At 35.1% G+C, this 14,541-nt stretch overlaps 1 protein-coding gene across 2 annotated transcripts in view; it reads left to right on the plus strand.

Annotated features, from left to right (window-relative positions):
• Positions 1 to 14,541, plus strand: part of HELLS (helicase, lymphoid specific) — a 54,385-nt gene that overhangs the window by 29,158 nt on the left and 10,686 nt on the right. Inside the window, exons 11-20 of one of the 2 annotated variants that reach the window (XM_017979145.4) lie at positions 2,069 to 2,265; positions 3,699 to 3,795; positions 4,707 to 4,838; positions 5,430 to 5,591; positions 7,243 to 7,382; positions 7,470 to 7,608; positions 8,994 to 9,077; positions 9,162 to 9,281; positions 10,705 to 10,821; positions 11,775 to 11,934. In XM_017979145.4, the coding sequence (XP_017834634.2) occupies positions 2,069 to 2,265; positions 3,699 to 3,795; positions 4,707 to 4,838; positions 5,430 to 5,591; positions 7,243 to 7,382; positions 7,470 to 7,608; positions 8,994 to 9,077; positions 9,162 to 9,281; positions 10,705 to 10,821; positions 11,775 to 11,934 (1,348 nt within the window). The remainder of the gene's footprint in view (positions 1 to 2,068; positions 2,266 to 3,698; positions 3,796 to 4,706; positions 4,839 to 5,429; positions 5,592 to 7,242; positions 7,383 to 7,469; positions 7,609 to 8,993; positions 9,078 to 9,161; positions 9,282 to 10,704; positions 10,822 to 11,774; positions 11,935 to 14,541) is intronic. The other variant, XM_002756453.7, reaches the window with a different exon arrangement.

Consider the following 14,541-nt stretch of genomic DNA (forward strand, 5'->3'; position numbering starts at 1 on the left):
TGAGGAGCAGCTGTAAATCCAGATGAATCTTCCCTCACTAACAGCCTGCTGTGTGGCCTGGTTCCTAACAGGTAATGAACCCCTACAGGTCTGTGGCCTAGGTGTTGGGGACTCCTGATTTTCTTTACAATAAAAGTAATATATCCCGATTTTTTCTTTTTCTTTTTTAACAAAGGGTAGTGTACAGGAAGATGTAAAACACCTGTAATTCTACCTGAGAACTACTACTTTTATACTAAATAACTACAGCTAACTTATATAATTTACACATATGATCATACTATACATTCACCCCTCCCCCCCAAGACAGGGTCTAACTTTGTCACCCAGGCTGAAGTTCTGTGGCACGATCTCAGCTCACTGTAGACTAAACCTCTGGCTCAAGTGATCCTCCCACCTCAGTCTCCTGAGTAGCCCGGACTATAGGCATGCATCACCACACTTGACTAATTTTTATATTTTCTGTAGAGATGGGGTGTTGAACTCATGAGCTCAAGACATCCACCTGCCTAGGCCTCCCAAAGTGCTGGGAGTACAGGTGTGAGCCACTGCTCCCAGCCTACATTCCCTCTTGCAATTTGTGTTTTCTACTCAGCAGAATAACACGAAGACCCTTCTAATTTGTTTTCCCTACCCATCTTATAATGAAATAGTAGATTTCTTGTTCATTTCATTTGCCAGTGGCTAGGAACTTCCAAGTTTCCCATTTCACTGAGCTTATGTTATCATTTCAAGGATCTTAGCTTTTGGTGGTAATGGGAGTGTGAGGTTCCAGGGCCCTTGTTGCTGAGTGCAAGCAGAAGTAACTGAGTTCATTTGCTAATTTTGTTTTCAGATTCTTCATCATTTGTTTCCTTGTTTTCTTTCTCTCATCTACCTACTGTAAAAGGATATAAATATATATATATATACATATTTTTTTTTAATTTGAGACAGTCTCATTCTGTCAGCCAGGCTGGAGTGCAGTGGCGTGATCTTGGCTCACTGCAACCTCTGTCTTCCGGTCTCAAGCGATTCTCCTGCCTCAGCCTCCTGACTAGCTGGGATAACAGGCATGTGCTGCCACGCCCAGCTAATTTTTGTATTTTTAGTAGAGACAGGGTTTCACTATATTGGCTGGGCTGGTCTCAAACTCCTGACTTCAGGTAATCTGGCTGCCTTGGCCTCCCAAAGTGTTGGGATTACAGGCATGAGCCACTGTGCCTGACCAATGATATTTTATATTTATATCTGGTATTTTTTAGATAGGTGTCTTAACAGTGAGAGATAATTCAAGTTTTCTGTTTTACCATATTACCAGGAAAATAAATCCCTTTCTAGTTATTTTAATAAAGAAAATATAATACTATACATTTTTTTTCATTCTGTTGGGATGTATAAAATCAAATGCAAACCATTCTCTGTACTCTTGTCAATTTGTCAGTCCCATTATTCAAGTATACCTATATTTTTCAGCTTGGTTTTTGTATTTCCAGAAATAGTTCTGTATGTTAATTTATTGAGATACAGAAATATTACAATGAGTTTATTATAAATTTTCCTGATTAAGATATATCAGAAATCGCAGATATTAAAATGAGAAAGTTAAACAATTTTCATGACAACTTTATGAAAGTGAATGACTTTGTGAAAATATAAATTGCTTAAAGAAGGGAAAATTTTAGTACTATTTCATGTTTCAGAGCATATGAAACTAATAAAAGATCTCAGTTTTTGGTACTCTAGTGTAACATTAATAGAAAAACTTGGGAAAGTATTTGAAATGAAAGCTGCGACTGCGTTGACTAAGGTGTGAATGGGGAAATCTTAAATTCAGAATAGGTGGAGTTCAAACTTTATTGCATATTGAAGCAGGGCTCTATCAGGAACATAAATACCTGTCAGTTTTAGGAATCCTCATAAGTGGACCAAATAAAAACAAGATCATCTCAGTAGTCAGTAGTTACTAAAATACATTTGATAAAATTCAACAGCCATTCCTCATAATAGCAGTTTTATTTTTAGAATTCTTGTTAGAAAAATTGTGAGATAATTGTTTTAAAATTTTTTTCCTCAATTCATTTTCTAGCATTGCTATTGGAAATACTTAATAGTAGATGAAGGACACAGGATTAAGAATATGAAGTGCCGTCTAATCAGGGAGTTAAAACGATTCAATGCTGATAACAAACTTCTTTTGACTGGTACTCCCTTGCAAAACAATTTATCAGAACTTTGGTCATTGCTAAACTTTTTGTTGCCAGATGTATTTGATGACTTGAAAAGGTGGGTAAGCCAGATATTTAATAATGATTTAACCTCAAAAATCTGTGCTCTTGGTTAAAATTAGTTTCTTCTCAGTAGCTGAATTAAAATAGCAATGTTTGACAAGTTCTTTGTGGTGTATATTATATGTTCCACTTCTGCCACAAATTATGTGAGAGCAGTTTAAGAAAAGATTATTTATAACTTATTTTCATTGATTAAAGGAGGACTGTTGAGTGCTACTTAAAGACAATATTTTCATAACAAGGTTCTTTTATGTGTATTTTAAGATGAATTTTTCTCATTATATCCTCATGAAATAACCAGGGACAATAGAGTTGTTAAATTATTTCCTATCTCACATAAAAGAAAACTGAGGTGTAAAGTTGTTACAAGATAAGACTAATTAGCACCAGAACCAAAGTTAAAACAAAGATCTCCCAATGTCAACATAGTGTTTCAATTCTGGAAACTATGTTTGAATCTTAGTTTATATAATAAAACCAGAAATAAAAATAGTTTTCAGAAAGCAATTAGTAGCTTCAGAATGGAGGAGGAGATAATGTTAACATAATTTAAAACTGAATACAACAGAAATATAATTACCTGGCCAAAAAAAAAGTAATTTATACTTGTCATCAATGAAGGAAGTAAGCTAATTGGATGTGGAAAAATAATTTTTAATTTTGGGAATTTATTTCAAATCTGGTTACCAAATGGTAGCTCAAGCCAGGCTACCTTATTGTGACTCTGGGCAGTTTTATTGAAGGACGAGAATTCCAGGTCCTGTGCAGACATTCTGAGTTACAGTATCGAGGTGGGAGTTGAGAATCTGAATTTTTTGAACATGCTTTGGTGATGATCCAAGTTTGGGAACATCTAGTCTACTGCATAAATGTTACTAGTATTTTCCGCAATTGGTTATAATGTTATCCATTATATGTTATTAATCTGCATGCTTATACATAATTGCTCATTAAAATATATACATTTTTAACATTGGGAAGGAATAAGCATGTGTAATATTATTGTCAAGTTATGTATATGTTGAATTTTAAAACATTTATTGTAGTGGGCCATATTTATACTGATTGAGAAAAATCATGGCTTTGTTTTTCAGAAAGAGTTCTCACTTTTGTAATATAAAATTATAAATATGTACTTTAATCTTATTTGATTTTTATACTACTGTACGATTGTTAATCTATAAATCAGAAAAGTGTTCCCTTTAAGCTCACAGTTCTTGATTGTTGGTTCAAAAAATGCAATCACTTTGTCTTTGTTGTTTGAATGTGTTATTTTTCATTATAACTTTAAAAAATTGCGCCTAAAGATAAGGCGCAAAAGTACTATGTTTCAGTATCACAGATTATTAGTGTAAATAGTAAATCATGTATCATGTTGACGTAATTGAATTTATGTGATTGGTTAACTTAAACATTTTTCTCTTCCAGCTTTGAGTCTTGGTTTGACATCACCAGTCTTTCTGAAACTGCTGAAGATATTATTGCTAAAGAAAGAGAACAGAATGTATTGCATATGCTGCACCAGGTTTTCCATGTTTTCTTATTCTGTTTACTATAAGCTCCATAGAGTATAAAAGGAACTCTGGAGATCACCTATTTAACCCTTTGTAGTAGAGATTTGAAAAATGAAAGTCCTCCTACATTTAAATGACTTCTTTGTCCTTTCTTCTCCGAGAGGTTACATGGTTTTATGACAAAACTCAAGTGCTTACTTAAGTTTGGTCCTTTTCAGATAGTGTACTCATTTTACCCCTAATGGTTACTGATATTTGTCAACCAAAAAACAAAATCGTGGTTTTTATGCAGTGTTTGCCAATAATACTTATAATTTACATCCTTGCATGGCTGCTGTCTAATCTATTTTTATTGTTTCCTGTAGTTCCTACCCCATTCTACCTATCTTTAATTTAGAGAAACATCTTTCAAAGGTCATCTAGTCATGTAAGGCTGAAAAACTTCTCAGTTGTGGTTTAGCAATTTTATTCAAAGCCTTTGTAGTTTTTTTCTGATATTAAAGATTATACTTGCTCATGAGAAAAATGTGAAGCAGTAGAGAAATGAAAAGTAAAAACAGCACTTCCTCTTCAAATACTTCCTAGCAGTGTATATGGAATGATTATGTTGTGTTATATGACAATCCAGACCCTTTTCTGTCTTTGTATAACACGTGTGTTTTTTCTGCATTTTATGAAGAAAAGGTTTTAAAAATAAAATTGCACCTTAAGATAGTCTTTTGAACAATTATTAGAAAATTATTTTCCTTTTACTACTTGTAGATTTAAATCAGTGGTTTTTAATGGCTGCTTATTATCCCATTGTCCTGTTCTACTATAATTAATTAGCTCTTCCTCTTTTCAAACTTTTCTGCGATATAAACAAGGTTAGAGTGTATATACTTAAAGCTACATCTTTGCCCATTTCTGGCTATTTTCTTAGAAAAGAATTCTAAGGTGTATGTCAGAGTTTAGAGATGAGGGCTCTTTTGAAGGCAAATTGCCCTCCAGAAAGGATTTATCTATAACATACATCCATATGAAAATACTACTCAAGCTTCATACCAATTTTGAGGTTAGAAGTCCTTTACAGTGTGTTGCAGAGCTTGAAAAGGATGATTATTCCTGAATTGAGATGTTTGTTATACTCTTCTTGATATTTTAAAATGTAAAAGTTAAATTATTGACTGTAGTCAACCTTGTTGTGCTACGAAATACTAGGTCTTACTCATTATTTCTATTTTTTTACTCATTATTTTAAAAAAATTTCAAAATTTGTATTTATTTTTATTTTTTACCCTTTTGAATGGTGCTGATAAAACCTCTTTCTTAAAGTGGTGGGCTATATAACTAAAACTAAACCCTAAGAAATACAAATACTACCTTTATATTTTTACTTTTAAACTTATTTGAGATAGATTCTTAAGAGTTTTTAAAAGAAGAGTAAATTCTGCAATGCTGTGGACAAATACTGTGGTGAGTTTATCATTTGGTGATCTGATCTGGGAGAATTTCAAGAAGATACTTTAATTTAACCTTTTGAGATTTAATAGTATTTATATAGGAAGTCAAAAGATAAGGTAAACGAGTATGTGGGGACAGTATTTCCTGAAAAAAAAAAAGAATGTTTAATACTCATATTTTTCTATTTGTGTTTTAATTTTAGATTTTAACACCTTTCTTATTGAGAAGACTAAAGTCTGATGTTGCTCTTGAGGTTCCTCCTAAACGAGAAGTAGTTGTTTATGCGCCACTTTCAAAGAAACAAGAGATCTTTTATACAGCCATTGTGAACCGTACAATTGCAAACATGTTTGGAACCAGTGAGGTATAGTATGGATTTGAAATATACTGTAAATGAAACCTGACATAAAAAATTTCTTTCTTTTCCTTTTTTTTTTTCTTTGAGGCAAGATCTAGCTCTGTTGCCCTGGCTGGAGTGCAATGGCACAGTCACTGCTCACTGCAGCCTTCACCTGCCTGGCTAAATATTTTATATTTTTTTTTGTAGAGACTGGGGTTTTGCCATGTTGCCCAGGTTGGTCTCAGACTCCTGGGCTCAAGCAGTCCGCCCACCTTGGCCTTACAAAGTACTGGGATTACAGGTGTTAGCAATTGCGCCTGGCCTAGATTCCAGTTTTAATGGTCCCTTGTTTGTTTTCAGGACCTGTGTGAATTTCTGACTGGGGTATAAGGTAAAAGTTGTTTCCTAGTATCTATAGTCCTGCTAAAATTTAAGTGATAATCCATCTATTAATTGCTTTACAGTCATCTGGAATACTTATTAAAAATTTAGATTTCTTTACAGATTAACTCTAATCATGCTTTCTGGGGATGAACTTGGAAAAAGCATTTTTAACAAACACACAGTTATTTGAGAATCCCTGTAGTAAGGACTTGGCCACTAGGCTGATCTCCAAATGTACAGGATGAGCATCCGAAATTTGAATTGCTCCAAAATTAGAAACTTTTCAAGTGCTGATACGACACTCAAAGGAAATGGCTCATTGGAGCATTTCGATTTTCTCGTTAGGGATGTTCAACCTGTAGTTTCCTTATAGAAGGTTATTGATAACCAAAAGGATTAATAGTCAATGTGATTATTATTATTCATTATCCACCATATTATAAGAGATAGAGGTGGGATGTTATCATGTAACTGAAGGAAACCCTTAAGTTTTGTTAAACTGTCTAGTTTTATATTGTACACTATAGACCTATATATTTTCTTTTAAAAATACTAATCATCATGTGTTTTTAAAAAATAGGATTATCAGACTCTCTTCTCCTTTTTAATATTAAAATTAAAGGAAGGGTCTAGCTTTTTATTTACAAATTTACAGTACTTGTCTGTTCATGACCAATTCCATGTAGTGTTAAACCAATCTGTAGTGCACATTTCTGAATCCATATTTCATCTTTTTTTTTTTTTTTTTGAGATGGAGTCTCACTCTATCACCCAGGCTGGATTGCAATGGTGCGATCTTGGCTCACTGCAACCTCCGCCTCCCAGGTTCAAGCGATTCTCTTGCCTCAGCCTCTTGAGTAGCTGGGATTACAGACGCGTGCCTCCGCACCCAGCTAATTTTTGTATTTTTAGTAGAGACGGGGCTTCAACATCTTGGCCAGGCTGGTCTTGAACTCCTGACCTCGTGACCCACCTGCCTTGGTTTCCCAAAGTGCTAGGATTACAGGCATGAGCCACCTCGCCCGGCTGTTTTCCATATTTCATCTTTAAGGTATTAAATCCTTTTGTGTAAGTTCAAAGTAGTTTTATATACCCTTTATTTTTCTCTATTGAGATATGAAGGTACTTGCTCTTTCAGATATTGTCATCCACGTTAAAATTAAACAAATTTCCTACAATATTTGAATTCTAGTCATTTTGTACATAAAAGTGTGCCTTAAATTTTGTTTATATTTAAACCCTAAGAAAGTAGCTTTATAAACTGACTTTCCTTTAATTCGTTCCCTTTTAGAAGGAAACAATTGAGTTAAGTCCTACTGGTCGACCAAAACGGCGAACTAGAAAATCAATAAATTACAGCAAAATAGATGATTTCCCTAATGAATTGGAAAAATTGATGAGTCAAATACAGCCAGAGGTGGACCGAGAAAGGTGTGAATTTGAAAATGAATTTAAGTATTCTTTAAACTGTGGTCATCTTTTGCATATCTCATAAATATGCATTATTTGTTTTGGTAGAACTGTTGTGGAAGTGAATGTCCCTGTAGAATCTGAAGTTAATCTGAAGCTGCAGAATATAATGATGCTACTTCGTAAATGTTGTAATCATCCATATTTGATTGAGTATCCTATAGACCCTGTTACACAAGAGTTTAAGGTGAGTACTCTTCAGTATTAATTCACTGTTTGATTTCTATAGCTTTTATATTGGTGGAAAGTGTTATTTTGTTTTGATTATCATTATTAGAAATAAGTTTGGTGCTATTTGTCAGGAAGATTGTAATCCTTCAGTAAGCTGAGATAGTCTCTCCCCGAAATTTCAGAGAACCTTATTGGAGTTAGAATAATGGTTACTTTCTATGAGCAACTAGTTTTAAAAATTTTTTAATTTTTTATAGATACAGGGTCTTACTGTGTTTCTTAGGCTGGTCTCAAATTCCTGGTTTCTCAGGCAATCCTGCCTCAGCCTATTTCATGTGAACAGCTAAGAATTCTAAATTTAGTAAAGTAATTGATTTATATTCTGCATATTTACTTGCTGTATTTTAGAGAGAGTGGTCTTTTTACTATTTCTTCTATCATTAATATTTGGCTTATCCGAATCAGCCTGGTTGCTCATGGCTTGATGTTCAACAGATCTCCATGGAAGAAAACCAATTTTGATTTGGAGGTTTTCAAATTAAGTAAATGAAGTTGCTTTCTTGGGTAGTTGATAGAAAGATAGGATAATATTAAAAGAAATCAATTCTTAGTAACCCTCTATAACCCTTGTTTCAAAGTAGTTTATAATAGACTTTTCCAGTCCTGGCAATATTGACATTTGGGTCAGATAATTCTTTCTTAGGTAATATCCTGTGCACGTAGAACATTTAGCAGAATCCCTGTCTTCTACCCATTAGATGTCAGTAGTATCCACTAACCTCAGTTGTGACAACTTAAAATTTTGCTGCCACTGCCAAGTATACTCTGGGGATAGGTGGAGGGTAAAATTGTCCCCATTTGAGAACCACTGCCCTACATCTTTATTAGAGTAAGAAAGAAGATAAAATTTTGCTGTGCAAATGAAAGGAGATCTCTGATGAGGTAATTTCACCAGACGGTGAAAAAGTTTTTATCCACAATATTTAGATTACTTAGCAGCTCCTGTGTTTTCTCTTAATTTCTGGTAAGAATTCTAGCAGCAGTTTTCATGTATGTTTAGTTGGAAATTACTCAATTATAAAGAATAAACCTGAATATGTACTCAGTAAGATTGAACTTAATTGTTCTCTTTCACAATGACTTTGAGAAAGGAATGTTGAGGTTAGATCAAAGTTATATTTGTACTTAATTTTGTTTTTGTGAAATTGCTGGTTTTACATTCTAGAGTATGTCTTTGTTTGAGAAATAACTATCTTTTGATTTACAAAGATTGAATAACAGATCAGTTTTTACTTTTTTTAATGTGACTTGCTGTTGAAAATTGAACTATTCAATGGTTTTTATTTTGACAAAGCAAATGACAGTTTTCTCTGTGTTTTTGTTTCTTTGCTCATTTTTAAGATCGATGAAGAATTGGTAATAAATTCTGGGAAATTCTTAATTTTGGATCGAATGCTGCCAGAACTAAAAAAAAGAGGTCACAAGGTAGTACTTTTGTTTGGAATTTTGGATTGTTCATTTTTTTTTTTAATTAATCATTATAGATACTAAGATATGTTTAAATTTCAGGTGTTGCTTTTTTCACAAATGACAAGCATGTTGGACATTTTGATGGATTACTGCCATCTTAGAAATTTCAACTTTAGCAGGCTTGATGGGTCCATGTCTTATTCAGAGAGAGAAAGAAACGTAAGCTTATGTCATACATACCAAACTATTCTTTAATAACTCCTATCTTGATTTCTGAAGTAATATTCTGTAGATCCACAAATTGTTGAAAAGATAGAAATGACCAGAAACCCTGTAGTTTTATCAAAAGCAAACATTTTGATTTAGTACTAAGAAATCTTAAGTTTTGATTCTCTAATCTATTTATCTTCTGGCACAATCTTACTAATAATATCCCACTTAACCATCACTGTAAGAAAATTGGGACAGCAGGAAATTTTTTGTCTTAACTTTTTGACCTGTCCCCAACTTTCTGTTATGAAAATAACAAATATATGGCATAGTTGAAAAAAAAATTTACAGTAAGCAACTGTAAACCACCTACAGTTCTGCTGCTAACATTTGACTGTACTCTTTTTTTTTGAGACCGTCCCACTCTGTCGCCTAGGCTGGAGTGCGGAATGGCACAATCTTGGCTCACTGCAACCTCTGCTTCCCAGGTTCAAGTGATTTTCTTGCCTGAGCCTCTCAAGTAGCTGGGATTACAGGCACATGCCACCACTCCTGGCTAATTTTTGTGTTTTTTAGAAGATACTGGGTTTCACCATATTGGTCAGGCTAGTCTCGAACTCTTGACCTCAGGTGATCTCCCGCCTCTGCCTCCCAAAGTGCTGGGATTACAGGCATGAGCCACTGTGCCTGGCCTTGACTGTACCTTTTTAAAAACACATTCCTATAATAGTACTTTGCTGTATCCTTTCAACATTTTGTCCCATTTTTTTGATGCATTTTCAAATAAATTACAGGTAATACTACCCTTTTTTGTAACGACTTCAGCATATTTTTTTTTTTTTTTGTGCCAATCAGTTTGAGCTTATAAGGTTGCTCAGGTTAGCCTTGAACTCATGACCTCGCCTTCGCAAGCGCCACGACCTCTGGCGGGAGCCACTTTGGACCCCGATTTCAGCATATTTTATCTTTTAGGGTAAATTTTATACCTCCTGAAGCAAATAAAGTATACATTTGCTGAATCTTTCTATATGTCAATTTGTCCCCACCCCCATTAAGATATAGAATGTTACCATCATTCCAGAAAATTTCCTATGCCCTCCTGTAGTCAATTCATCCTTTCCACTCACCCCGTGTATTAGGCACCAGCTACTAATTTTTCATCATTTTTTGATACTAGCTTTTCTTACTTAAACGTTGTGACACATGTCTTTTAACAAAATTAAGATCTCTTTAATAATGTAGGTGCTTGGACGATAAAGGTAACATGAGCACAGGTTTTGTTAGTTAACATGATTGTTTTATAGATCTGAGTGATTTGTTTGGCCTCCTTTGGTTAAGTCATTAATAGTTGTAATCGAAAAACATTTTTCTCCTTCAGTCTTGTTGGTTAGTTTCTTTTAATTTGTTGTGTTTTTATCCTTTTTACTTTTAGATGCACAGCTTTAACACAGATCCAGAGGTGTTTATCTTCTTAGTGAGTACACGAGCTGGTGGCCTGGGCATTAATCTGACTGCAGCAGATACAGTTATCATTTATGATAGTGATTGGGTAAGTTGAAAGCAATATACTGATTTATTTCCATTTTGAATCTTTTTTTTTGAGACAGAGTGTCGTTCTGTTGCCCAGGCTGGAGTGCAGTGGCACGATCTTGGCTTACTGCAAATTTCGCCTCCCAGGTTCAAGTGATTCTCTCTCTCAGCCTCCCCATGTATTTTTTGTTTGTTTGTTTTTGTTTTGTAATTTTTGTATTTTCAGTAGAGATGGGGTTTTGCCATGTTGGCCAGGCTAGTCTCGAACTCCTGACCTCAGGTGATCCACCCACCTTGGCCTCACAAAGGGCTGGGATTATAGGTGTGAGCCACCACGCCTGGCTATTCTGTATTTTTGCTCTTTAATTGTACACATTGCAGATGTATTTATCTGTTTTGAAAAGATACCCATTTTCAGCTAAGAGTTATTTCTTCATAAAGTTTTCCTCATGTAAAAACTTGACATTTTTTTTTTTTTGAGACAGGGTCTTACATTGTCACTCAGGCTTGACTGCAGTGGCACCATCACAGCTTATTAGTCTTGACCTTTTGGATTCAAGAGATCCTGCCACCTCATCCTCTTGAGTAGCTGAGTCTGTGGGTGTGTGCTACCATGCCCACAAAAAATGTAAAAATTAGGGAGACCATGTCTCACAGTTTTGCCCAGGCTGGTCTTGAGCTTTGATCCTCACATGATCTTCCTGCCTTGGCCTTCCAAAGTGCTGAGATTATAGGAATGAGTCACCGTGCCCCAGCCTGAAATGTTTTCTTTGCATATTTAAACTTTTTTGTTATGGTTGCCACTGATCTCTGGAATGATAATTTTATCTATGAAGCCACTCTGGAAGTTTAAGACACCACTTTTTAAAAGTTCCTGACTGGATCATTCATGTGAGCTTTATCCACACGTTGTGAGTTTATGTTAATTTTAACCTAATGCCGTTAAATTTTATTTTTCTTTTTAACTTTAAGAACCCTCAGTCGGATCTCCAGGCCCAGGATAGATGTCATAGAATTGGTCAGACAAAGCCAGTTGTTGTTTATCGCCTTGTTACAGCAAATACTATTGATCAGAAAATTGTGGAAAGAGCAGCTGCTAAAAGGAAACTGGAAAAGTTGATCATCCATAAAAGTAAATAACACTTACATAGTACTTTATTGTTTAAATTGTGCATTGTGTGTTACGGATTTTTGTAATTTGTTTTTATTTTCTTTATAAAAAGTTACAATCTGATATGACAGGATTTAAATAAGCAGTGGAGAATTTGGAGCTGCTAATAAGCTACTCACCATAAACATAAAAGAAAGAATGTTACTGTGTATGTAGATGAAGAGCAGATGGACAGAGAAAAGGGGTCAAGGATAATTACATGTTCCTGATAAGACATTGGTCTGCTAAAAGGTTTAAGATAAATATTTTGCAAGTTCCATATATTAAATATAATATTAAAATATTAATAGTGTTATTTAAGTAGTGCTATTAAAATCAATTTATTTATTGAATCCAGTATTTTACAAAATATTTCACTGCAGAAAGCCCTTTTCATAGTTTGGGACACTTTTTCCCCCCTTTTTCTTTTCCTTATACCTAGATTGATCTCAGTAATGCTTCTTAATCTAGAAACAATTCCGAGGAGGTGGGGTGAGGTATTATGTTTTGTTCGCTGAGATTCCTTAGAGAAGTTCTATTTCTATCCATACAACATAAAATTTTGCTTGAACGAATGGCTTGATAGCTACATGAAGAAAAATTGAAAATCATTTATGTAAATCATAAAGCCTAGAGAAATAGAACACGATAGTGTTAATGTGAAAAATAATGTTGGAAGTAACTAACAATTTATTTTTTTAATTATTAGGTTTTTTTCTTAATGTCTTTTTTTTTTAATTGTATTTTAGGTTTTGGGGTACATGTGCAGAACATGCAAGATAGTTGGATAGGTACACACGTGGCAGTGTGTTTTGCTGCCTTCCTCCCCTTCACCCACATTTGGCATTTCTCCCCATGCTATCCCTCCCCAGCTCGCCCACCCCATGCTGTCCCTCACCTATTCCCCCCAATAGACCCCAGTGTGTAGTACTCCCTTCCCTGTGTCCATGTGTTCTCATTGTTCACCTGCCTATGAGTGAGAATATGCGGTATTTCATTTTCTGTTCTTGTGTCAGTTTGCTGAGAATGATGTTCTCCAGATTCATCCATGTCCCTACAAAGGACATGAACTCATCATTTTTGATTGCTTCATAATATTCTATGGTGTGTATGTGCCACATTTTCCCAGTCCAGTCTATCATCGATGGGCATTTGGGTTGGTTCCAGGTCTTTGCTACTGTGAACAGTACTGCAATGAACATTCGTGTGCATGTGTCCTTATAGTAGACTGATTTATAGTCCTTTGGATATATACCCAGTAATGGGATTGCTGGGTCAAATGGAATTTGTATTTCTAGGTCCTTGAGGAATTGCCACACTGTCTTCCACAATGGTTGAACTAATTTACACTCCCACCAGCAGTGTAAAAGTGTTCCTATTTCTTCACATCCTCTCCAGCATCTGTTGTCTCCAGATTTTTTTTTTTTTTTGTCTCCAGATTTTTTAATGATTGCCATTCTAACTGGCGTGAGATGGTATCTCAATGTGGTTTTGATTCACATTTCTCTAATGACCAGTGATGATGAACATTTTTCCATATGTTTGTTGACCTCATGTATGTCTTCTTTTGTAAAGTGTCTGTTCATACCATTTTTGAATGGGCTTGTTTGTTTTTTTCTTGTAAATCTGTTCGAGTTCTTTGTAGATTCTGGATATCAGCCCTTTGTCAGATGGGTAAACTGCAAAAATTTTTTCCCATTCTGTTGGTTGTCTGTTGGTTGCCGATTTCACCCTAGTGACTGTTTCTTTTGCCGTGCAGAAGCTGTGGAGTTTCATTAGGTCCCATTTGTCTATTTTGGCTTTTGTTGCCAATGCTTTTGGTGTTTTGGTCATGAAGTCCTTGCCTACTCCTATGTCCTGAATGGTTTTGCCTAGATTTTCTTCTAGGGTTTTTATGGTTCCAGGTCTTATGTTTAAGTCTTTAATCCATCTGGAGTTCATTTTAGTGTAAGGTGTAAGGGGTCCAGTTTCTGCTATCTGCACATGGCTAGCCAGTTTTCCCAACAGCATTTATTAAACAGGGAATCCTTTTCCCATTGCTTGTTTTTGTCAGGTTTATCAAAGATTGTATGGTTGTAGATATGCTGTGTTGCCTTTGATGCCTCTGTTCTGTTCCATTGGTCTGTATCTCTGTTTTGGTACCAGTACCATGCTGTTTTGACTACTGTAGCCTCATAGTATAGTTTGAAGTCCAGTAGTGTGATGCCTCCTGCTGTGTTCTTTTTGCTTAGAATTGACTTGGCTCTGCGGGCTCTCTTTTGGTTCCATATGAAGTTCAAGGTGATTTTTCCAGTTCTGTGAAGAAAGTCAATGGTAGCTTGATGGGGATAGCGTTGAGTCCGTAAATTGCTTTGGGCAGTATGCTCATTTTCACGATATTAACTCTTCCTAACCATGAACATGGAATGTTTCTCCATCTGTTTGTGTCCTCTCTGATTTTGTTGAGCAGTGGTTTGGAGTTCTCCTTGAAGAGGTCCTTTACGTTCCTCGTTAGTTGTATTCCTAGGTATTTTATTCTTTTTGTAGCAATTGTGAATGGCAGTTCGTTCTTGATTTGGCTCTCTTTCAGTCTGTTATTGGTGTATAGGA

Source organism: Callithrix jacchus, chromosome 12 (genome assembly GCF_049354715.1).
Source record: "Callithrix jacchus isolate 240 chromosome 12, calJac240_pri, whole genome shotgun sequence".
Classification (NCBI taxonomy): Eukaryota; Metazoa; Chordata; class Mammalia; order Primates; family Cebidae; genus Callithrix; species Callithrix jacchus.